This window comes from Thamnophis sirtalis, unplaced genomic scaffold (assembly GCF_051295495.1).
Source record: "Thamnophis sirtalis isolate CommonGarterSnake01/CBP01778 unplaced genomic scaffold, rThaSir2_p1.2 scaffold_10, whole genome shotgun sequence".
Classification (NCBI taxonomy): Eukaryota; Metazoa; Chordata; class Lepidosauria; order Squamata; family Natricidae; genus Thamnophis; species Thamnophis sirtalis.
Window position 1 is genome coordinate 20,018,600 of NW_028261390.1, and position 24,619 is coordinate 20,043,218.

The 24,619-nt window shown below is 40.6% G+C and overlaps 1 protein-coding gene across 1 annotated transcript in view; it reads right to left on the reverse strand.

Annotated features, from left to right (window-relative positions):
* Positions 1-24,619, reverse strand: part of CENPE (centromere protein E) — a 65,373-nt gene that overhangs the window by 29,110 nt on the left and 11,644 nt on the right. Inside the window, exons 12-29 of the mRNA XM_087723909.1 lie at positions 24,225-24,344; positions 22,661-22,807; positions 20,809-20,944; positions 18,871-18,956; positions 18,366-18,416; positions 18,126-18,281; positions 16,298-16,372; positions 16,024-16,158; positions 13,339-13,473; positions 12,132-12,309; positions 10,972-11,117; positions 9,937-10,239; positions 7,960-8,268; positions 5,350-5,661; positions 3,461-3,776; positions 1,968-2,254; positions 911-1,069; positions 575-778 (exon numbers count right to left, since the gene is read on the reverse strand). Of these exons, the coding sequence (XP_087580035.1) occupies positions 575-778; positions 911-1,069; positions 1,968-2,254; positions 3,461-3,776; positions 5,350-5,661; positions 7,960-8,268; positions 9,937-10,239; positions 10,972-11,117; positions 12,132-12,309; positions 13,339-13,473; positions 16,024-16,158; positions 16,298-16,372; positions 18,126-18,281; positions 18,366-18,416; positions 18,871-18,956; positions 20,809-20,944; positions 22,661-22,807; positions 24,225-24,344 (3,255 nt within the window). The remainder of the gene's footprint in view (positions 1-574; positions 779-910; positions 1,070-1,967; positions 2,255-3,460; positions 3,777-5,349; positions 5,662-7,959; positions 8,269-9,936; positions 10,240-10,971; positions 11,118-12,131; positions 12,310-13,338; positions 13,474-16,023; positions 16,159-16,297; positions 16,373-18,125; positions 18,282-18,365; positions 18,417-18,870; positions 18,957-20,808; positions 20,945-22,660; positions 22,808-24,224; positions 24,345-24,619) is intronic.

Here is a 24,619-nt window from a genome sequence, read left to right on the forward strand (position 1 = left end):
TCTTTACAGCAGACTAGTTGTGAAAAATGAACTGGCAATGCCACAGATATCAGCATAGCTGATGTTTTTTTTATCCCAGTCTACAACCTCCAAGCATTTATTCATATTAGCCAGTTTTGCATGGAATGCTACTAAACAGAGACAATGTTCTTATTAAAGTTTTCTAATATTTTCTTTGCTGTAATAATACTGTTCAATGTGTTTATTGATTTTGGTACATTTTAAAATATTTTATTAATGTTTGGGCATTTTGGTGTAGATTTGATCTTATTTGTTGCCACAGGACAAAACAATGAATCCCCGTGGAGATTCGTACCCTCACCACCCTCCAGACCTTCCGCATAGCCCTTAAAACCTGGCTGTCCCGACAAGCCTGGGGCTAAAGACTTCAACCCCACCCGAATAGTATGACTGTTGCGTTTTTTAACGATGTATTGTCTTCATGTGTGTACTTTGTCTTGTACTTCCCTCCCCCTGGATTGTGAGCCACCCTGAGTCCCCTCAGGGAAAAGGGCGGCATATAAATAAAGTAAAATCAAAAAATCAAAAATCAAAAACATTGATTGATATGTACCACTTGGTTGCTTTCTAGATACTGATTCTTTTCCTTTTCCAAATCCTCCAGTTGATGTTGCAACGCCACCTTCTCTTGCTGGAGAGTGGCAATCTGCTCCTTAATCCACTGAAGTTCATTGTTGACGTCTTCATTTTGAATTTGGTTTACCGAGATGTCTTTCAAGTCGTCTGTTAATTTCAGAATCTGCAGTATCTGTAATATCTGCAATGAATATATTATTCCGTAAGTTCTTTGAAGGAAATAAATAAGCAGCCTTTGATCTAAAAGAAAATCTACATCCCAGATCAAGAAATTTCATTCCGTCGATGCATTATGGTTACAGATATCTCTTACCTGTTGTTTTTGATCATCAATTGTGATCTCTAAAGTTTCCTTAACTCTTGAAATCTGTTTGTCTTTCTCTGCAATGGTTTCTTTAAGTTCTTCGATGCGCTTCTGACACTGCTTCAAAGAATTCTGGGCACTCATGAAGCCCTCCTGGGCTTCAATATTCTTTCATAAAAAGATTGAAAAATAGACACATTCATGCATTAGAAATAACACAAAATACATTGTGGGGTGCAAATAATATTTTCTCCCACATATGGTTGTTTTCTTAATACAGGAATGGACAATTTGATGTTACATGTGGTAGCAGAACAGAAAAGCACAACAGAGTTGGAAGCAGTGGTAGAATTTTTTGGAACCTCTTCTGTAGGTGTGGCCTGCTTTCCGGGTCCACTGGTGGAACCTCTTCTAACCAGTTCAGTAGATTTGACGAACCGGTTCTACCGAATAGGTGCGAACTGGTAGGAACCCACCTCTGGTTGGAAGGCACCAGAGTTGGAGGTCTTCTAGTTCAACCCCTGGTCAAGCAGGAGGCCCTATACCCATAATGGCGAAGACGTGGCACGCGAGCTGTTGCCCGAACTTGGCTCCTGCATGGATGTGCGTGCTGGCCAGCTGATTTTCAGCTGCCCCGCCCAGGCTGCCCCTCCTCTCCTAGGAGTTTCTATGCGGCCCATTTTGGATGGCAGGTAAGAACACAGCTCGTATGGAGGCTCTAGGGGAGTATTTCCAGCTCCAGGGGGCAGGGAAGGCCGTTTTCACCCTCCCCAGGATCCAAAAGCCATGCACATAATGCACAGGGCAGCGGGGGGTAGGTGTGGTGTCACATATGCAGAGGGCAAGACATGGGGGGGATTAAATTATGGATGTGGGCAAGCACACGGGTGCTTTTGGCACCCAAGGGAAAAAGGATTCACCACCACTGCCCTATACCATTTCAGATGAATCCTTGCTGACTCCAAACCATACCCAATCAATTAAAAATTCCAAAAGAATAAATATGGTCCATAATGATAAAGTCACCTGCTCTTTGCCTACTGTTTCTCTGCCATGTTCAACTTACCATCGAGACGGTATCTTGTATATCTTCTTTGAGCTGATCTCTCTCCTTCTCAAGGGCTTCCTGTTTTTGTATGAAGTCATTTCTTTCTTGGGTCAAGGCTCTTATTTTTTCTTTATCCTCCTGAAGTCTTTCCATCATGTCTGACTTTTGTGCCTCCTCGGCTTCCATTTTGGACTCCCAAGCCTTCAACTGATCTTTGAGCTCTTCCATTTCACTCAGCTTTTCATGCGCTTCATCCAGTTGTTTTTTAAGTGTGAACAGCTCCTCTTGCTCCAAGCTCTTCTCCTCTAATTCTTCATTTTTGGTAGATTGCTTTGATTTTTCAGGAAATTATAGCATATAAGTGAAACACAATTTAATATACTGAAAATGCAGCATCAAAAGTTGTCAAATGTTGTAATCGTTTTTAACTTTGTTTTGCAATAATCTTAATGAATTCCTTGCAAATACTTAAGAATCATCTCCCCTCCTCCACATTTTCCTTCCACCATCAAATAACTTGAAAATATGTAAATATATGTAAAAGTGATGCTGCCCAAACCAATGCAAACCAGCTGAATCCCACCCCTGGCTAAGCATCACATACTATTCTACTCCAGCTTATTTCTGTTGATGCATGCACTTCTACCGCTGTTGAAATAGGCAGCATGCTGAGCAATTTAACAGTACAACTCTTTCTGGAATGACATCCTACATATTAAAGGCTAAGACAAAACAGTTTAATGATTCCAGCTAAGACCTGGGTGCCATATCCTTGACCTACAACAGTTCATTTAGTGACCATTCAAATAATATTTTCTCCAACATATTGTTGTTTTCTTAATACAGGGATGGACAATTTGATGTTACATGTGGTAGCAGAACAGAAAAGCACAATGGAGTTGGAAGGCACCAGAGTTGGAGGTCTTCTAGTTCAACCCCCTGCTCAAGCAGGAGACCCTATACCCATAATGGCGAACCTGTGGCATGCGGGCCACAGGTGGCATGCGGACCGTTGCCCTAACTTCGCTCCAGCATGGATGTGCGTGCTGGCCAGCTGATTTTCAGCTGCCCCACCCACGCTGCTCCTCCCCTCCTAGGAGTTTCTATGTGGCCCAATTTGGATGACAGATAAGTACAGGGCTCCTTTGGAGTCTCTAGGGGGGCATTTCCAGCTCCAGGGGGCAGGGAAGGCTGTTTTCACCACCACCCCAGGCTCCAAAAGCCGTGCACACTTGCACAAGGCAGCGGGGGGTAGGTGTGGTGTCACGCCCAAATGTGCAGAGGGCAAGTCATGGGGGTGGGGGTGTAAAATTATGGATGTGGGCATGCACATGCGGGCGCTTTTGGCACCCAAGTGAAAAAGATTCGCCATCGCTGCCCTATACCATTTCAGACGAATCCTTGCTGACTCCAAACCATACCCAATCAATTAAAAATTCCAAAAGAATAAATATGGTCCATAATGATAAAGTCACCTGCTCTTTGCCTACTGTTTCTCTGCCATGTTCAACTTACCATCGAGAGGGTATCTTGTATATCTTCTTTGAGCTGATCTCTCTCCTTCTCAAGGGCTTCCTGTTTTTGTTTGAAGTCATTTCTTTCTTGGGTCAAGGCTCTTATTTTTTCTTTATCCTCCTGAAGTCTTTCCATCATGTCTGACTTTTGTGCCTCCTCGGCTTCCATTTTGGACTCCCAAGCCTTCAACTGATCTTTGAGCTCTTCCATTTCACTCAGCTTTTCATGCGCTTCATCCAGTTGTTTTTTAAGTGTGAACAGCTCCTCTTGCTCCAAGTCTTTCTCCTCTAATTCTTCCTCTTTGGTAGATTGCTGTGATTTTTCAGGAAATTAGAGCATATAAGTGAAACACAATTTAATATACTGAATATGCAGCATCAAAAGTTGTCAAATGTTGTAATCGCTTTTAACTTTGTTTTGAAATCTTAATGAATTCCTTGCAAATACTTAAGAATCATTTCCCTTCCTCCACATTCTCCTTCCACCATCAAACAACTTGAAAATATGTAAATATATGTAAAATTGATGCTGCTACCAAAAAGACATTCTAAGTGTATTGTAACAATAGTCTCTTAAGGAAAGATCCCTTTGAATGGATAGTCAATGTAGTATAATGGCCGAGACTATGGGGAAACAGATTCAAGAGTACTAGAACCCTTGGATATACCCTAGAGCAGGGGGATCAAACTGGCGGCCTGTGGGCCAGATGCATCACATGCAGGCCACCCCCACTCCAGCTCCGCGAAAAAAACATCACAATACGTCACGTGATGTGGTGTGTTTGACACCTGTGCCCTAGAGCAATACTTAATCTGCTTGGACTTTTAGTATAAAAAATAGTAGATGCATAGCAGAGCCAGGGAAAAGTCCAAGCAGGGATTAAGCAATACTTAATCCCTGCTTAAACTTTTAGTATTAAAAATAGTAGATGCATAGCAGAGCCAAGGAATATTCATGGGGCTATTACTAGGTTTAGAGATACCGAGGTCACAGGAAAGGTATTTCACAGGTGATAAATCAACTTATGCATCAGTCTGTTTTGTATCCCTGATTAATGAATTCTCAGTACCTTAGCTATAAAAGGCAATTGTTTTGCCATAGGAAATAACCTGCTAAATCTTTTCTTTTAAAGCAGCAGCAGATAATTCCATTCCACTTTTGATGTGAAATTGGAAAATTAGACAAAGCAATAACAAGTTCCAACACAGTAGGCTGAGTACCGAGATGCAATTTGATACACAAAATACAATGGGTCTAATACTTGCTGTAACTTGTATACAATGTACAGGTGGCAGGGAAGGTCGTTTTCACCCTCCCCAGGCTCCAAAAGCCATGCTCACATGCACAGGACAGCGGGAGGGGGGGGGATTTCACGCCCACATGTGCACAGGGCAAGGCATGGGGGAGATTAAATTATGGATGTGGGCAAGGACATGCAGGCACTTTCAGCACCCAAGGGAAAAAAATTCGCCATCACTGCCCTATACTATTTCAGACCAATAGTTGTCCAGTCTCTTCTTGAAAACATCCAGTGTTGGAGCACTCACAAATACTGCAGGCAAGTCATTCCACTGATAAATTGCCTAATTTTCTCCAAAAAATCCTATGATGGTTTAGTTGCATTTTTCTGAAACGCACATGTAAAATGAATGTAAGGATGGAAATAACCGTACTCAGCATTTATGAGGCGTGATGTGCCTGCTATCACTCTTAATGTCCCTAAAAGGACAATATTTTTGGCTGCACTTAGTGATATCAATGAATACAATCCTTGCTGACTCCGAACCATACCCAATCAATTAAAAGTTCCAAAAGAATAAATATGGCCTATAATGATAAAGTCACCTGCTCTTTGCCTATTGTTTCTCTGCCATGTTCAACTTACCATCGAGACGGTATCTTGTATATCTTCTTTGAGCTGATCTCTCTCCTTCTCAAGGGCTTCCTGTTTTTGTTTGAAGTCATTTCTTTCTTGGGTCAAGGTTCTTATTTTTTCTTTATCCTCCTGAAGTCTTTCCATCATGTCTGACTTTTGTGCCTCCTCGGCTTCCATTTTGGACTCCCAAGCCTTCAACTGATCTTTGAGCTCTTCCATTTCACTCAGCTTTTCATGCGCTTCATCCAGTTGTTTTTTAAGTGTGAGCAGCTCCTCTTGCTTCAAGCCGTCCTCCTCTAATTCTTCCTTTTTGGTAGATTGCTTTGATTTTTCAGGAAATTATAGCATATAAGTGAAACACAATTTAATATATTGAAAATGCAGCATCAAAAGTTGTCAAATGTTGTAATTGCTTTTAACTTTGTTTTGCAATAATCTTAATGAATTCCTTGCAAATACTTAAGAATCATTTCCCCTCCTCCACATTCTCCTTCCACCATCAAATAACTTGAAAATATGTAAATATATGTAAAACTGATGCTGCTACCGAAAAGACATTCTAAATGTATTGTAACAATATTCTCTTAAACAATGATCCCTTTGAATGGATAGTCAGTGTAATATAATTGCTGAGACTATGGGGAGACAAAGATTCAAGAGTACTAGCAGCCTTGGATATACCCTAGAGCAGGGGCGTCAAACTGGCGGCCTGTGGGCCAGATGCATCACATGCAGGCCACGCCCACTCCAGCTCCGCAAAAAAACATCACGATATGTCACATGATGTGGTGTGTTTAACACCTGTGCCCTAGAGCGATAATCTCTGCTTGGACTTTTAGTATAAAAAATAGTAGATGCATAGCAGAGCCAGGGAATATTTATGGGTTTAGAGATACTGAGATCACAGGGAAGGTATTTCACAGGTGATAAGTCAACTTATGCATCAGTCTGTTTTGTATTCATGATTAATGAATTCTCAGTACCTTGGCTATAAAAGGCAATTGGTTTGTCATAGGAAATAACCTGCTAAATCTTTTCTTTTAAAGCAGCAGCAGATAATTCCATTCCACTTTCAGTGTGAAATTGGAAAATTAGACGAAGCAATAACAAGTTCCAACACAGTAGGCTGAGTACCGAGATGTAATTTGATAGACAAAATATAACGGGTCTAATACTTGCTGTCACTTTTATACAATGTACAGATTCATACAATGCTCCAAGTCCTAAATCTAGATTTAACCAAACATGCTGTATTTCCTATATTCCCATAACATGCCATGTCTAAAACAAATGTCTATGTTATAGTTTACCATGATAGCAAGTATGAATTAGATCAAGACAACACAATTAGCAGTTTCATGTTAGCTAAGCAATGGGCTGGGATTGAAAAATGTTAATAACCGGTAATCGGCTTGGTTGCTACTGGGTGTGACCTACTTGGCCTGCTTCAGCACGGTGGTGTGTGTGTGTGTTTCGCCCTATCCAGGCCCCGGAGGCCCTCCAGAGGCCGGAAACAGGCCTGTTTTTTGCCCTTCCCAGGCTCTGGAGGCTTTTCCCTAGCCTCCAGGAGGTCGAATGTCAGGCTCTGGAGGCTAGAAAAGGGCCCATTTCCAGACTTCCAGGAGGCCCATTTTTTGCCCTTCCAGAGCCTCTGTGTGGGGCCTGCACTTTACCTGGCATGATGAATGGGCCACATAGTAGAGTCCTGGGAAGGGCGGGCCCAGACGGTCCTTGCAACAACTGGTTTGCTGAACGGGATGCAAAATTAACATCTGGTTCGCCCAAACCAGTGCAAACCAGCTGAATCCCATCCCTGGCTAAGCATCACATATTATTCTACTCCAGCTTATTTCTGTTGCTGTAGGCAAGGCTGCATGCACTTCTACCGCTGTTGAAATAGGCAGCATGCTGAGCAATTTAAGAGTACAACTCTTTCTGGAATGACATCCTAGATATTAAAGGCTAAGACAAAACAGTTTAATGATTCCAGCTAAGACCTGGGTGCCATATGTTGCAGTAGGGGTAATCCTTGACCTACAACAGTTCATTTAGTGACTGTTCAAATAATATTTTCTCCTACATATGGTTGTTTTCTTAATACAGGGAAGGACAATTTGATGTTACACGTGGTAGCAGAACAGAAAAGCACAACAGAGTTGGAAGATAACAGAATTGGAGGTCGTCTAGTTCAACCCCTGGTCAAGCAGGAGGCCCTATACCATTTCAGACCAATAGTTGTCCAGTCTCTTCTTGAAAACCTCCAGTGTTGGAGCACTCACAAATACTGCAGGCAAGTCGTTCCACTGATTTAATTGCCTAATTTTTCTCCCAAAAATCCTATGATGGTTTAGTTGCATTTTTCTGAAACGCACATGTAAAATGAATGTAAGGATGGAAATAGCCGTACTCAGCATTTCTGAGGCGCGATGTGCCTGTTATCACTCTTAACTTCCCCAAAAGAACAATATTTTTGGCTTCACTTAGTGATATCACTGAATACAATCCTTGCTGACTCCGAACCATACCCAATCAATTAAAAGTTCCAAAAGAATAAATATGGTCCACAATGATAAAGTCACCTGCTCTTTGCCTACTGTTTCTCTGCCATGTTCAACTTACCATTGAGAGGGTATCTTGTATATCTTCTTTGAGCTGATCTCTCTCCTTCTCAAGGGCTTCCTGTTTTTGTTTGAAGTCATTTCTTTCTTGGGTCAAGGTTCTTATTTTTTCTTTATCCTCCTGAAGTCTTTCCATCATGTCTGACTTTTGTGCCTCCTCGGCTTCCATTTTGGACTCCCAAGCCTTCAACTGATCTTTGAGCTCTTCCATTTCACTCAGCTTTTCATGCGCTTCATCCAGTTGTTTTTTAAGTGTGAGCAGCTCCTCTTGCTCCAAGTCCTTCTCTAATTCTTCCTTTTTGGTACATTGCTTTGATTTTTCAGGAAATTAGAGCATATAAGTGAAACACAGTTTAATATACTGAAAATGCAGCATCAAAAGTTGTCAAATGTTGTAATCGCTTTTAACATTGTTTTGCAATAATCTTAATGAATTCCTTGCAAATACTTAAGAATCATTTCCCTTCCTCCACATTCTCCTTCCACCATCAAATAACTTGAAAATATGTAAATATATGTAAAACTGATGCTGCTACCAAAAAGACATTCTAAGTGTATTGTAACAATAGTCTCTTAAACAATGATCCCTTTGAATGGATAGTCAGTGTGTTCTGACCCCACTCAGCCTGTGAATAAACCAGAATGCAGGCCTGGCTATTTGCCACTACTCAATTATTGAGATAACTAATCCTTTGGCTGAGGGCTCAGGCAACTCACGTTCAAAACAGTAGCTCTGCTGCAACCCAGATAATCCAAACAAAGCAACCCAGAGAATCCAAATGGACACGGCTAGAATACACGGATAGATTTTATTCACTACTAATTCGAACGGTTGTTTCCTGCAAATGTCCTCTCCCAACGCCTCACCTATAATCTCTCTTGGGAGGGGCCAATCAACAACCACCTGGGCTTAATCATTTTCTGTGAGACTGCCTACGGAGTTGCTGCCCGTCTCAATCTAGCATCAGGGAGAAACTGCCTTTGATCCTCCCCACTGCTCCATGCCTCAGGCGCCTCCTGGTGGCCAACCAGCCTCTTTGGTCCCTGCTCTGAGTCTGAACTCTGCCCAGGATCTTCCACATCTTCCATGGGAGACTCATATGCTTCCTCGCTATCCGAGTCCATCAGCAGCTCAACCAGATCCTGCTGGGCCACAACATCAGTGTAATATAATGGCCAAGACTATGGGGAGACAAAGATTCAGGAGTACTAGCAGCCTTGGATATACCCTAGAGCAGGGGGGTCAAACTGGTGGCCTGTGGGCCAGATGCATCACATGCAGGCCATGCCCACTCCAGCTCTGCGAAAAAACATCACGATATGTCACATGATGCGGTGTGTTTAACACCTGTGCCCTAGAGCGATAATCTCTGCTTGGACTTTTAGTATAAAAAATAGTAGATGCATAGCAGAGCCAGGGGATATTTATGGGGTTATTACTAGGTTTAGAGATACTGAGATCACAAGGAAGGTATTTCACAGGTCAACTTATGCATCAGTCTGTTTTGTATCCATGATTAATGAATTTTCAGTACAGTGGCGTAGGAAATTTCCTGCTAAATCATTTCCTTTAAAGCAACAGCAGATAATTCCATTCCACTTTCTCTGTGAAATTGGAAAATTAAACAAAGCAATAACAACAGTAATAACCAAGAGGCGCCTAGGCTCCAACACTGTAGGCTGAGCTCCCAGATGCAATTTGATGCACACAGTATAATGGGTCTAATATGGCCTGTAAATTGGATACAATGTACAGATTCATACAATGCTCCCAAGTCCTAAATCTAGATTTAACCAAACATGCTCTAGTTCCTATATTCACGTAACATGCCTTGTCTAAAAGAATCGTCTATGTCCGTGATGGCTAACCTATGGCACGCATGCCACAGAGGGCACGCAAGCTGTCGCCCCAGCTCAGCTCCGCCGCGCATGTGTCAATGTATCTACTGACTTATCATATTATAAAATGGGCACTTACCTCTTGGGTATTATAACTGATGGAAGTATTGAGACTTCCATTGGAACAAGAATCTATTTGTGTTTTCATGGATTTGTCTTCTTCAGCCACATCCAAGGATTTCTGCTCCAATTTATCACATGGCTGTCTGAGTGCTTCAAAAGCTACGGTGTGTCCTCTTATCACTTCATCATTGGCTAAATCCATTTTGGATGCCAACGCTTGAGTTGCTTCATGAAGCTTTCTCTCTTTTTCAGCAACTTGAGACCACAACATTTCTTTTTCTGACATCAGCAAAGCAATTGTGTCGTTTTTTTCAACAATCTGTTAATAAAACCAAAAGCATATATTATGAACAAAATACAGGAGAACAGCTCTTATAGTGTTTTCATTATGTTTTAAAAATTAACTAGATAATAATGGAAGATAATTGTTTGGGATTCTAGGTTTGCTTCTCTAACGGGAATCAATTTGATGTCTGTCATTATTCCAAAACTAACCAAAAGATTATCGTAATCTTGCTTTAATCTTGTAGGGACTTGCTCTATTTTCCTAGCTGAAGTCTATTACTGCTTATCACACTTTGCCAATCAATCCTTTCTTCTAACAAATTCTGTATTCCCCAATTTTAACAATCTAATACCCAAAATTCCATTCTCTAAATATGAAGGAAACCGGAAGTTAAAGCAACAAAATAACACTGTGATTTCTAATTCAATTTTCAAATGCTTTTGAATCAATAAAGTAGCTGCCTCTTTTTTCAGGATTGGGTAACTGATTTGGAAGCTACTCCAAGAAACAACTATTTATTTTGCTAGGAGCATATTCCAAAGTCACTGTGTAAAGCCCTTGCAACTAATCATTGACTTTCTGCTAAAGGTCAATAAAATTGTTTACAATGCTGAAATAGATCACTAGTGCTAGAAGTCTGTTTTAGGAAACAGTGAAGAAAATAAAATTTATTCTGAAAAGAGAAAACATTTCACTTGAAAATGTAAGTATTGCTATATAAAATGGCATTGAATAATTTCCAGTGATTCATGCAATATTATTTACTTCTTTATGTAAGATTTCAAGATCTGATCCACAGTTTACTTCTGATAAACCAGCCAACTTTTCCTTTAAATCCATGTTCTCGTCCAAGGCTTTATTAAGCTGATTTTTTAAATCCTCCATTTTCCCTTCCATATATGGTAGCAAGTCTGGAAAAGAGAGGGCAAAACGTATCACAGAAATGAATGACAACTGTGCTATGTTGACTGGATTGCTCTATACATAGGAAGCTACATCATGGGGAGTCCATATCATCAATGGTTCTTTGGTTTTCATCAACTTTTGCTGTCTTACCTATAAATACTGGAGATTAAATCTTGGACTATACATAAAGAATACTGTATATCTTTGAGCTACAGCCCCAGTTCTTATTTTTATACATTTTAGGTAGGGTGAAATTTCTTGTTAAAATGCAGAGTAATTTATATCCTGAGTTTTGCAAATGACATTGCTGACGGAAACAGAAAAACAGTGACATAACAACAAAGGCCACTCTCCCTTACATCCCTAAAAAATAAAACTTTGCTGCTCCTACAGTTTGGTTTATTTGTTCTTTTTCTTAGTTATGCAGTTTCCTTTCTCCATATCTACAGAAGTCTACTGATATGTCTTCTGATTTTCAGAACAATCTTTAACTTTGAAACTCCCGAGCAGCATTTATATCCTTTTTCTTAAATATAGGAAAGGCAACTACACATTGGATTCCAGGCAACCCATTTTAAGAGGAAAAATAACTGAGTATATTTTTTTCATTGTAGCTGCAATAGTTTTGTTAAAAGAGATCCTGCAACTAAATTAAACGTCTCATCAAATGCCTATGCGGTGAACGAAAACCTAAAGTATATTTGTTAAGCTTTTGGAAAGGGAGAGGAGGCTCAAACTGTGCACAAGAAATAAAAGCAAACCAAGCCACATAAAAAAATAAGCAAAACCTAAAAAATAAATAAATAAATAAAGCAACATGATAGAAAAAAATAAGACACCTTCCCATTCTGACTTCTCAAAAGCCTTCCTGAAACACTGCAGATTTAATTTAATGCAGCCTTTCCCAACCCACATGTACCGGAATTTACAACTCCTAGTATTCCTACCAGCATTCTACTGACTTTAAGTTATAAAACTTTTTCTCAGCATTTAGGGTTTCATCAAGGACAAAGGAATACCTTTTGAATTGTTAACTTCCACCAGTGATGTCAGCTTTGCATTTTCTTGCATGTAATACTGTAGCTCTTTCTGGAGATCAGACTGCATTTTTTTATAGTTGGCTTTTCCTCTTTCTAATTGGGTCTTGTAGCTTCCAAGATCTTTTTCAATTTGATTGCAAGTATCTGAGAGCTGGTTCTATATGGGAATGAGTTAGCATCAGAGGTGGGCCGCACATACTTTAACAATCGGTTCACCAATAATGAGAGTGCATGCACGCTTTACGCCCGCACTTTGCACACGCACGTTTCATGCATGCACGCTTCACACACACGCTTTGTGTGCGCAACACCTAAAACAAGGCTTTTCCGATGGGGAAGGTTTCTTGCACACCTGGTAGGTCAGCCATGGTTAGTAGAACAGGTGAGACGCACAAATCAGCTGGGTTGTGGGGCAGGGAGAGCGAGCTGGAAAATGAAATATCTAGGACCAGATAGCATCGGGGCAGGGCCAGCCGGTGCTCAGAACTATCGGTTTGAGTGAACCGGTCCAAACCGGCAGCAGCCGACCATTGGTTAGTATAGTATGAACATCCAAGTAAAAATTGGCAATGTACAACAAACACAGTTTGCTCTGTGATTTCCGCTTTCTGGCTTACAAGAAAACCATCTTAGGCAGCATTGTCTCACACACACCCCTCCGAATTGTCACTAGATTCATTCTAGGAATTATAAGCAACATAATCTACAAGAGGATATGAGATCTTAAACTTAAATCTCTATTGTGGTAGGCTCCTTAATGTTATCTTCTAAATGTACATCGGATCCTGGGAAAAGATGCTTCAAGTTTTTTTATCATTTCGCTTACCATTTACATAACAGTCTTCTAATGAGAAACTAATAACTATTTTACAAACAAACATGTTCTAGAGTTTTGAAAGTTTTTTTTTTAAATCAGTGGTATTTTTTAAACCTGGTCCCTACTGCCCACTAGTGGACGTTCCAGCTTTCATGGTGGGCGGTAGGGATTTGCTGTAACTCTGCTTTATAAATTTTATAAAGTAAAGTTACTTCCCTACTTTATAAATCACCATTACTGTGGAACCGGTGGGCGGTTAGAAAATTTTACTACTAACAGAAATACAAAAGTGGGCGGTAGGTATAAAAAGGTCGACTAGCCCTGTTTTAAATAGAACAGATTTTCATCAGTTAATTTTTGTTTTCTTACCATTTTTTCTTTCAATGTTACATTTTCACTTTGGAGGAATGCAGATTCTTTCTTAGCATCCAGGGCAACTGCTTCAGCATCTCTGAGGGACTGCTTTAACTCTTGCACTTCGTCCCGGTTTTTCCTTGGAGTTTGCTGCAAGCATGAAGATTGTGATAGTGTGGTTTAAGCAGAGATAAATATTCTATCAAGGAAAAATGAAAACTATTTTTTTGTGGTATGGCTGATAGGTTGTGGTCAGTAAAGTTAAAACAGATGATTCATAAATTTATTTTCGCAATCGCCACATCATGATGAATTTCAATTTAAAAAAACAGAGGTAAAGCCTATATACCAGGGGTGTCAAACTTGAGTCATCACGCGACATATTGCATCTTCCCCCCTTTGCTAAATTGGTGCGGGGGCATGGCCAGCACATGATGCATCCAGCCCATGGGCCATGAGTTGAAGAGCATTCGGAGACTTCAGCTTGTCCAGAATGCAGCCGCGTGAGCAATTGTGGGTGCACCCTGGTACACCCACGTTACACCAATCCTCCACGAGCTGCACTGGCTGCCTATTGGTCTCCGGATACGCTTCAAGGTGCTAGTCGTCACTTATAAAGCCCTTCATGGTATTGGACCTGGGTACTTGAGAGACCGCCTGCTACCAATTACCTCCAACAGACCTATTAGATCCCACAGACTAGGCCTCCTCCGAATTCCATCTACCGGCCAATGCCGATTGTCTACCACCCGGAGGAGGGCCTTCTCTGTGGCTGCTCCGGCCCTCTGGAACGAGCTCCCCCGTGGAGATTCGAACCTTCACCACCCTTCAGGCTTTCCGCAAAGCCCTTAAAACCTGGCTGTTCCGACAGGCCTGGGGCTGACGAGTTCCTGTCCCCGCTTGAATTGTGTGGCTGTTGATTGTTTTTAAATTCTTAAATTCACATGATACATCCAGCCCATGGGCCATGAATTTGACACCACAGTATTATCCTTTACTGGCTCTATTTGCTGCTTCGGTTATCACAAAACAGGACAAAAATATCAGCAAAATGTTCACTCCTTGGAGAAATTATGATCACTTCTATAGCACTGAAAATTGAAATCACTTTAGAAATGCATCCTCAGTCATAATAATATGCTAACCCATGCTATTATATTTATATGAAAAAAAAATCACACCGATTTATAGAAAATTTGTATACAGGTAGTCCTCAACTTACAACAGTTCATTTAGTGACCAAAGTTACAATGGCACTGAAAAAAGACTCATCACTGTTTTTCATACTTATGGCTATTACTGCATCCCCATACTCATGTGATCAAAAACCAGATGCTTGGCAATGTCCAAGGGTCATTATGATCACCTTTTGTACCCTTTCTAACAAGCAAAGCCAATGGGGAAGCCAGATTCATTTAACAATTGGGTCATTAATTTAACACCTGCAGAGATTCACTTAACAACTGTGACAAGATAGATTGTAACATGGGGCAAAATTCACTTAACAAATGTCTCACTTAGGAACAGAAACATCGACCTCAACTGTGTTTGTAAGTTGAGGACTAATTGTATTTATCAAATTGTTCCAAGACTGCTAAATGGACAATGAATGCTAATTATTGGAATATTGGCTCTAATGATTACTTGGAAAATGCAGTACAAGTTTCTATGTGATTGGGTTTAGACATGATAACAAACTTGATTTTTGACAGACTTGATTTTTATTAAAATCAAGTTTTGTTAAATAAGAAACAATTTGCTAGCTTCACACAATATGTTAAACCCAAACCAAAGAAATCATATTATAGCTTAAAATTCTCCCTCCTTGTGAATCAGGCCAATGCGATAATAACACGATGAGAATTTGCATCTCTCTCTCTCCATGTAGCAAACCAAACCTTCGGACATGGTTTAGCCACATGGAAATATCATTCATTCTCCAACCACTCACTGGAAATTGTGAAAATACATCAACTGACAAGACCTCTTATTAACAACTTATTTCAACTTTTGTAACTTCTACAAATTATTTGCTTTGCCTAGAAAACTTGATAAATTTACTTCAGGGGTGTCAAACTTGCAGCGTCACGTTGTCATCACATGCCATATCATGAGACTCCCCCCCCCCCCCCATTCGCTCAACTGGGGGTGGCCATGGCCAGTGAGTGATGCATCCAGCACTGGGCCCCGAGTTTGACACCCCTGCTCTATGTGATAGTCTAGAGTAACTACTATTCTATGTAGCTATTCATAAGAACTTCAACTAATAACAAAGGAATCAAATACACAAAAATATGCTTTTCATGAGAGGGACGTGGTGGCTCAGTGACTAAGATGCTGAGCTTGTCAATCAGAAGGTTGGCAGTTTGAATCCCTAGCGCCACGTAATGGAGTGAGCTCCCGTTACTTGCCCCAGCTTCTGCCAACCTATCAGTTTGAAAGCATGTGAAAATGCAAGTAAAAAAATAGGAACCATCTTTGGTGGGAAGGTAACAGTGCGCCTTCGGCATTTAGTCATGCTGGTCACGTGGCCACAATGTTTTTGGACAGAGCTGACTCTTCAGCTTTGAAACAGAGATTAGCACCGCCTCCTAGAGTCTGGAACGACTAGCACATATGTGTTAGGGGGAACCTTTACCTTTTATGCTTTTCATGGTTCACTTACTAAATACACAATTAATTAAGATGTTTCAGACTTACTACTAAAATGGTTGAATCATTTTTGTCTTTTTTAAACTCTTCTACAAGGCTTTTAAGTTTCTTATTGTGCTCTTCCAACGCTGTGATTCTTTCCTCTTGTTTCTTGCATTGCATGTCTTTTGAGTTTATTTCTTGCTATAAAACAAACAAAAAGGTGTACCTCAAACACATTCAGTACATGCTATACTAAATACAAAGGAATCACCCCCATTCATATCGCCATTTCATTTAAAAATAAATAAATAGAGAAGCCCGGCAATCACCACCAGCTCACCTGAAGGTCTTGATTGTATATTTCTGCATTTGAAATTATAGCCTTTAAGTTGGTAATTTCATGCATTAGTTGCATCTGTGGAGCAAGTGAAGCAAATAGCAAAGCAGTTATGAAGCACCCATTGGTTTAGTTTACCTGCCATCACCATAAGAAAGATAAGCAGCCTTTGCATTAAAAGATTCTGTTAGAACCATTCAATTTTAGATAAGCATCTAGTTCAGGGATGTCAAACTGGATTTCTTCGAGGGCCAGATCAGCATTGTAGTGCTCCTCTGAGGGCTGGCGGGGTGAGGGTGGGAGACACAGGATGGCTGCCTCTGCAGCACTTTGCTGGCCAAAATCACCTGCGACGCCTCCTTTTTTGCCTCCATGGCCTCCTGCAACAGCCTTCCGACCAAAAACAGGCCGCTGGAGGCCCCGTGTGGCCTGTTTTTGGCTTCCAGCAACACTCTACCCACCAAAAAGGGCCTTTGGTATTTCCAGACCGGCACTATGGGCCAGATTTAAACATCTTGCAGGCCGGATCCAGCCTGCCGGCTTTGAGTTTGACACCCCTGATCTAGTTGTTACTGCAGGAAATAATGTTTTTGCATATCTTAACCAGGAGAAAAATTCTAGGAAACAAAATTTCAACCTCAATATTAGAGTGGCTAGATTTGTACATGGCACTGTGCAATGATGACTTGGTTTATACATAACACTAAGCTAAAATCAAATAAGCCATGTTTTGGCTCATCTCAAACGTAATCATTGTGGTTGGTTGTGGAACCATGGCTCAATATATTATGTATATAGTCAAAAGCAAAGCTGAGCTTTGTAAGACGTGTAAATCCAGTAATTGTTATTACTTCTCAGTCTTTCAAAGTAGAATGCCTTGGTTGCAAAATTAATATTTCATGGTTGGACACAAGAAGTTTAATTCTACTTCAGTAATTTATATCCCATTAAAATTAGTGCATTTATGTCCCATCTTCCTTTCATAATGGACATTGAGAGAGAAAACGCATTATTCCCAGGTGATCGTTGGGCAAGATGCTGCGCAAAGTTATAGTGCCATGTGCCCCAAACACTTTGCCCTAATCTATGTCCTCCAGGATAACACTTTCACTCCTAGATTTCCTATCCAGCACTGTCTTCAGATGCGTTGGTCAGGAAATCTGGGAACTGAAGTCCTAAACAATTGGGATGCATTGGAAGTCGGCTTGCAAACGTTTTGCATGGAGACTGGAAGCTTCTGGGGCCTGTGATCTCGTGTGACTTCAGGCACACATCTGCTTTCGCAGAGAATGGCGGTCTGAAGTCACATGAGATAATCCCCCCCCCGAATATTTTACTCTTGGTGTGCAAAAAGCGTTTTTCGGATAAGTGGAAGCAAAATTGTCCCACTCTCAAAGAAACCGCAAAAGAGAGAAAGGTGATCTTCGCAAGGTAAGTGAGTCCGGCACGGCAGGATTGGGGTGGGGGGTGGGGAGTAATTGTGGTGAGCCAGGTGGGGAGAATAAGCAGGGTGAATAAGCAGGGCCTCTGCAGTCGTACATGAGTGTGAATTATTGCTGTGGTGCTGCAACATTTGTAATTTAGGGGCTGTGTTGTAAATACTCAGGGGGTGTTATCACATAATTTCGAACGGTCAATAAGTGAACTATCATAACTCGAGGATTACCTGTATAAAATAGTTGGGGTAAAAAATCCTTACAACTTTACATGTTTTGAAAGAACTGCAGTGGCATTTAGTCTGTTTGCACTTCACAATGAAAGTCTTTAAAGCTTATGGAAATGTTTCATTTGCATACAAATGTTTCATTTGCAAACTCTTCTTTTTTCTCACCTCCTGCTCTTCAGAAGCCTGTTTCTCAAGGGCCATAAACTCATGGGTTGATATTTTCTCATGCAGCTCTGTGAGTTCATAGGTCAGCTGTTCTTTCTCCAAGCACACACTATCAAATTTTGCTTTTATAGTTTGCTGTTCAGTGACGGCATTATCCTAGCCAAGAAAGGAATGGAGGAAATTACATCTTTTACCCATAACCTCTGGTTGAATATCCTGCAATCTACAAAAATGACTCACCCTTTCTTCCAAGAGGCTTTGGCAAAGCTGAATCGACTCTCTCCTAGAAGTCTAGAACAAAAGACATTTCAGTGGGCAACAAACATTCTTCTACTTTGCAAAATATCAAATGTAAGGAAACTTAAAAGGGATTGTTGTTTAAAACCATTCTGCTTCATCATCAAATTATGTTCTCAGCTGGAAGAAAAACTCTTTTTTAACACATAATAATATGCAAATAACATTTATTTTATTGGATTTGTAATAATATAGATCTAGTTAGGAATAAAGATAATAAGAAAAGAGAACCTGTTCCCTTTCTTCCTTTACAGGCAGATCAAGACACTGCTGGCATAAAACAGAGGCATTGGGGAAGAATTTTTGCTAAGCTGTATTTCCCCTTAATGTGCAATTCTACAACCCACTGAAGAATGTTTGCCCACTGCATTGGAAAAAATGGTTCAACAATATATCCAACCCTCTCTGCAAATTCTGCATGTTTTTTTAATCGGCCCCCAATACTTACAAAGCTTATTTTCGATCCCGGGATCCATTCCTCCTCAGGCATAACACTGGGTGGATCTTCATAGTCGGAGACGTCCGAGGATACAGCTAAGAATTAAAAACACCCCGAACCAGGGGAACAATAATGGAATTATTATATATGTATACACTTAAAAGGAGGATGTTATGTAAAATTATTAATATGAAATGTGATTAATACCACCAATATTACATTGAGTTTGCTCTGATGCTGAAATATACCATGTAAAGCCTAGTGGAGAGAGTGGAAGGGAAGAGGGGAGAGGGAAGGAGGGTAAGAGTGGGGATATAAGAGAGAGGGAAGAAGAGGTGAAGAAAAGAGTAGGAGAGAGAGGAGCAAAAACAGGAGAGAGGAGAGAAAAGGGGAGATAGAAATAGAAAGGAAGGGAGGGATGGTAGAGGGAAGGAAGGAGGTAGGGAGGAGGAGAGAGGGAGAGAAGGTAGGGCTGAGGTGGAATAGGGTATAATATGGTGTATGGAAAGTAGAAGAGCAAATGAGAGGAGTTGTGGGTGGATGATAAGAGGAATAGATATAATATAATATTGGATAATACATAAAAGTGCTTGCTAAGATGTAATGGTATACTTATGGATATTTATATGAAAATAAAAATAAAAAAACTTGTAAAAGGAAAAAAAATAAAAACACCCCCAACCCCGAAGCATATAAAATTAAATGGAAATTCTGTGAAATAGGTGGTGCATAGCCTTTAGGAAGCTTCCAGAAGGCTCTTGGGGGTGGGTGGGGAGGGCAAAAATAAGCAAAAAATGGGCTGTTTTTTGCTCATTATTGCCCCCCAGGCCCCAGAAGCACTCTATAAGCCTTCTAAAGGCTATGCATGCCCTGTTTTGGACAAAAAATGGACCTGTTTTTGCAAGGTCTGAAGGGGCAAAAACATTTTTTTAAAAAATTTGCCTCTTCAAAATCTTGGTGCGTGTTATACTCTGGTGCGTCTTATACTCTGAAAAATACGGTAAGTCAAAAGCAGTGTGACTGTGCTGCTCAGTGACAGCAGTTCTGGAAGCCCCACAGTTGCTGTTGAGTGAAGACTACCCAGATGGTTAAGTGAAGACCATACTTGACCTCAACTTCCAACTTCCTGCTGCTTTCCCAAACAACTGTTTGTAGGAAGCCAGCAAGGAAGGTCGCAAATCATGATCATGTGACTGTGGAGATGTTGCAATGGCCATAAGTACATGGTCTGGTTGTAACAACCTCCTATAAGTACAGTAACTGAATAAATGATTGTTAAAGGAGGACCACCTGTTGTTTAAGGCTGGAATGTCACTCTTCACAGTCCATCTCATATATAACAAAATTCAACTGTCAGGTCTGCAGCCATATTTTCTTGTGGATCTTAGGCCTGCCACACTTTCTATTATTCTACTACGCATTTTCTATTGTGGGAAAATGGGAGGGGGGATTGTACGGAGTTAGATGGTATGTAGCCACAACAAAATTCTTTCTAGAAAACCAAGGTCATCCTTTGTCTCTGCACCTGACCAGAATTGGATGGGTGGAAGCTTCCAGCATGGCAATGGAAGATTGGTCCATGTGATGGATTTTGTGGGTGTGGGGGCAAGATCTTGAACTTTCAATTGAGTTGGAAACTGGGAAGATTTCAGATTCAGGTTTTCCCAGATGTGCCAACATGGCTCTCTTAATAAATTGGAACTTTGAACAATACTTTACCTTGGGCTCTGATTTACTTTTGGATGCTATTTGGAACCCTGACATCAACAGTATCAGACAAATAACATGTATGTTAAGCACACCTTCTAAAGAGCCATATGATGGCATTTACTATTAGCAATTTTTTACGAATGACAAGTCTTGAATTGCTACAAGCCACAATTAACTGGTATATTCCTTTTCAGATTTAGGAGTCAATTGAAACATTTTCTTAGGAAAAGAACTTACATTCTTCCATCTCTGTCACACAAGGCAAAGAACTTTTGAAGCGCTTAGCTCTTCCAGGAATGTCTTCCAGGAAAGGGATTCCCCCATCTTGGCTTAAAGCCCCGGGGGCCCAGGTCACACGCCTCTTCTTTTTATCCTTAAATTAAGAATAAAATAAAAATAAGCACACACATACATAATATGTTGGCCAAGCTTTTCCACACTTCAAACATGGTTTCTTAGCCAGCATACGGACTGAGGAATTCTGGGACGTGAAGCCTTAATACACTTGTATCGATCTGAGAAAGGACTTGATATGATAGATTACATTATACCTATGATAAATAAAAGGACTTAAACTTTGTTCTCCATAGAGTCAGGAACTCTAGCAGAAACTGTTAGTGGCAAAAATATAGGCAATGTTGATTTTGAAAAATCTTTGACAGGGAAGGAGTAGAGCAGATGTAAATGTAACAGCACCTGACATTATGACCCACTAATTCAGTCCTAGAGGAGATCAACCCTGACTGCTCTTAGAAGGCCAGATCCTGAAGATGAAACTCAAATACTTTGGCCACCTAATGAGAAGGAAGGACTCATTGGAGAAGAGCCTAATGCTGGGAAAGATTGAGGGCAAAAGAAGAAGGGGACAACAGAGAATGAGGTGGCTGGATGGAGTCACTGAAGCAGTCAGCTTGAGCTTAAATGGACTCTGGATGATGGTAGAGGACAGGAAGGCCTGGAGGAATGTTGTCCAGGGGGTTGTGATGGATTGGACACAACTTCGCAATAACAACAAAAGTCTTAATACAGAGCAGCCCGACAAGCAATGCTAAAGTTTTGTGATATATGCTATTAGTATAAGCTTGAGAAACAGGTAAGAGTTCTGACAAACAAAAATTGTCAACTGAAGACTGTTTATATGAAGACAGCAGAAGACAAGTCTTTACTGTTTTCTCAAACAGTTGCAAAACCACGAAAATACCATTTCATACAACTGCAACTATTCAATCTATCACCAAGATGAGAAAGGGATGTCAAACTCAAGGCCCGCGGGCTGAATCCAAACTCACACAAGCTCCATTTGTGCTGGAAGAGGGCTAATAAAAGAAACTAAAAGCAACCCCCCCCACTCTCCCGCCCCCCTCCCCCCCGGTCATTGATGTGGCCCTCAATGAAATCGGGTTTGACACACCGGTCTAGATCAACTGTGCCTTAAAAATATATATCATGTTTTATGTATCAATTTTTGATTTACCCTGAACTTACATTGGTGGCATTATTAGAATTTAAAAGATCTAGAATTTAAGACATGCTATTGGTTTTGAGATTTTTCATATTTCTTGTATCATCACAAAAATAAAAGCCATTACTACTAAAATCTAAACAAAACCTGCCTTCTTCATTACCCCTTGGGATGTCCAAAAACTTACTCCAGACATACTGCATTCCAGCGTCTGGGTAAAAATCTAAATCTTAATGGCCTTCTGAAAGGCTAAGACCTTGGTCGGCAACCTTAAATACTCAAAGAGCCATAAAGGTCCTAACTGGAAGCCCACCGTTCAATTCTGAAGCTGACCGGAAGTCCGGTTCTCCCACCATAGAGTCTCCTCCTAGCGTGGTGTCCTTTTTCCTCTACCTGTCCTAATCGAAAGCCCTATCAATTGTGGAGCCAAGTGGCGACAGGGAGCCGCAGCAGAGGGATGAAAGAGCTACATGTGGCTCCAGGGCTGCAGGTTGCTGACCTCTGGGCTAAGAGAATGAGGGTTCTTTATGTTTACAAAAATGTTTCCCATCCTCCCAAAAATAACAATTCCAAAACAAAACAAGCAATGCTTTCCAACTTTCTTCAAGATTTAATCTTTATACTTACCTTTCGCTCCCGTTCTCGCAAAAAAGAGGATGAAGTCACCAACATCTCAGTGAGTGCTCTTATTCTGTCTTGCTGCTCATTCTGAACGGAATTCTTCTCTTCCAAGAGTTGTGCTAACTGATCTTTGGTTTGGGAATACGACGAAACCTAAAACAGAAGATACCAAGGCTGCTTATCAAATGGAAATTTTGGTTCTGCAAGGAAATAAACATGAAGAATTTGAACATTAACATTTACATTACAGGATGTAACTTACCATATTTTTCAGACTATAAGACTTAACTCCCCCCCGCCCCCCCAAAAAAGAGAGTGAAAATTTGGGTGTCTTATACACTGAATGTAGCACCCCCCACCCACCCACCCAAAAATATGAGGCATGGAGGCAGCGATGGTCCGTGGCAATCCCTGCAATCTGGAACAGCTGATTGGGGGTATTTCGGCAGTCTGATCTGTGCTGAATCAGGCTGCAATAAGTACTAAAGCTGATCTGGCTGGTCAGTTTGTAGCAGCAATCACATTCAGAAAGTACACACAAGTAACTGATTCAGCAGGATTCAAAATAATAATAATAATAATATACAATACAATAGCAAAAGCAGGTTTTCCAAGGTAGCAGTAAATACAAGCAAAACACAAGCAGCTTCACTTTCAGTTCTCAGCTAAGCCAGGCTCCTTCCTGTCTCCTTGTTGCTCACACAGCAAATACTGTTTCAGAGTCCAAATAGCCCTCATTGGCTGACTTAGTTGCTGTTCCTATTCATTGGCTGACCAAGTTATGAACTCTCACACACTGGCAGGAAGTTAGCCAGCTGAATACCATGGATGCTGGTAGGCAGAGGCAGGATTTTTCTTCTTCTCATTTTCCTCCCCCAAAACTAAGGTGCATCTTATACTCCGAAAAATACAGTACTCATACAATCTCTGAAAAGGTAGACTAGGAAACATTATCTATGGCAGGATGTCCAAGGAAAAAGAGAATATTTTTGACTTCTTCAGATGGAGATCATAGAAAGATCAGTCACTTAGTAAGTCAATACAAATGTTGAGTCGATCAACACTTTCCTGCTTCCCAGTGTCCCCAACAAAGAGGAAAAATTACTAGTGACTTTAAATAAAAAAATAAAATTAAAGTCACTAGAGGAGAAATAAAAAGAGTTAGCTACAGATTACTAAAATGTAATAAGAAGCTTCCCTTGTGGCTGTCAGGAGTCCAGACGTTTTGGAGTTCTACTAAGTAGCTGTCCAGCTTCTTCACTGGTTCTTAAAATTTCTGTTCAGATTTTACTCCTGCTCCTATCCTAGATGCATTTTTTTTCCCAGTTTTTCAATTTGTCCTAAGACTTTTGCCAGATTCAGCTGAAATGTAGGTAGCATCTAAACATACATAATGAATCATTGATTCTCTTGGAAGGCAATGTTCAAAGTTTGTAAGTTTGTGATATGCACCATTCAAGAAATTGGGCAGACAATTAATGAGTTTTTAGAACAGTGCATGCTCTCTGATGGATTTGGCCTGTTGGGCTGGAAAATGATCCACCCAATCCATTTAGACTAGGCAACTTACTTCTTCCAGTTGGCGTTTCAATTCTTCTATTTCGTTACGGTATCTCTTTAGAAGAGCATCATCATCAAGAACTTCATTGACTTTCGGGGTATTCTTCATCTTTTTAGCTGTACTGGCAAACTAGAAGAGACAAAACATGTAGAGAAGGCCAGTAATATAATAAAAATCAGTATATTTTTAAAAAAAATCTTGTTTGATTACATTCATAAATTGAAAACATACTATTCTTATTGGATATAATTCATTATCGTGTTTCCCCAAAAATAAGACAGGGTTTTATTTTCTTTTGAGCCCCAAAATAAGCACTTGGCCTTATTTTCAGGGAGGTGTTATTATTTTTGAGATGCAGGAGGCGGTGAGCGTGATCACCTCATGGCTGCTGCTGTGCTGCAATA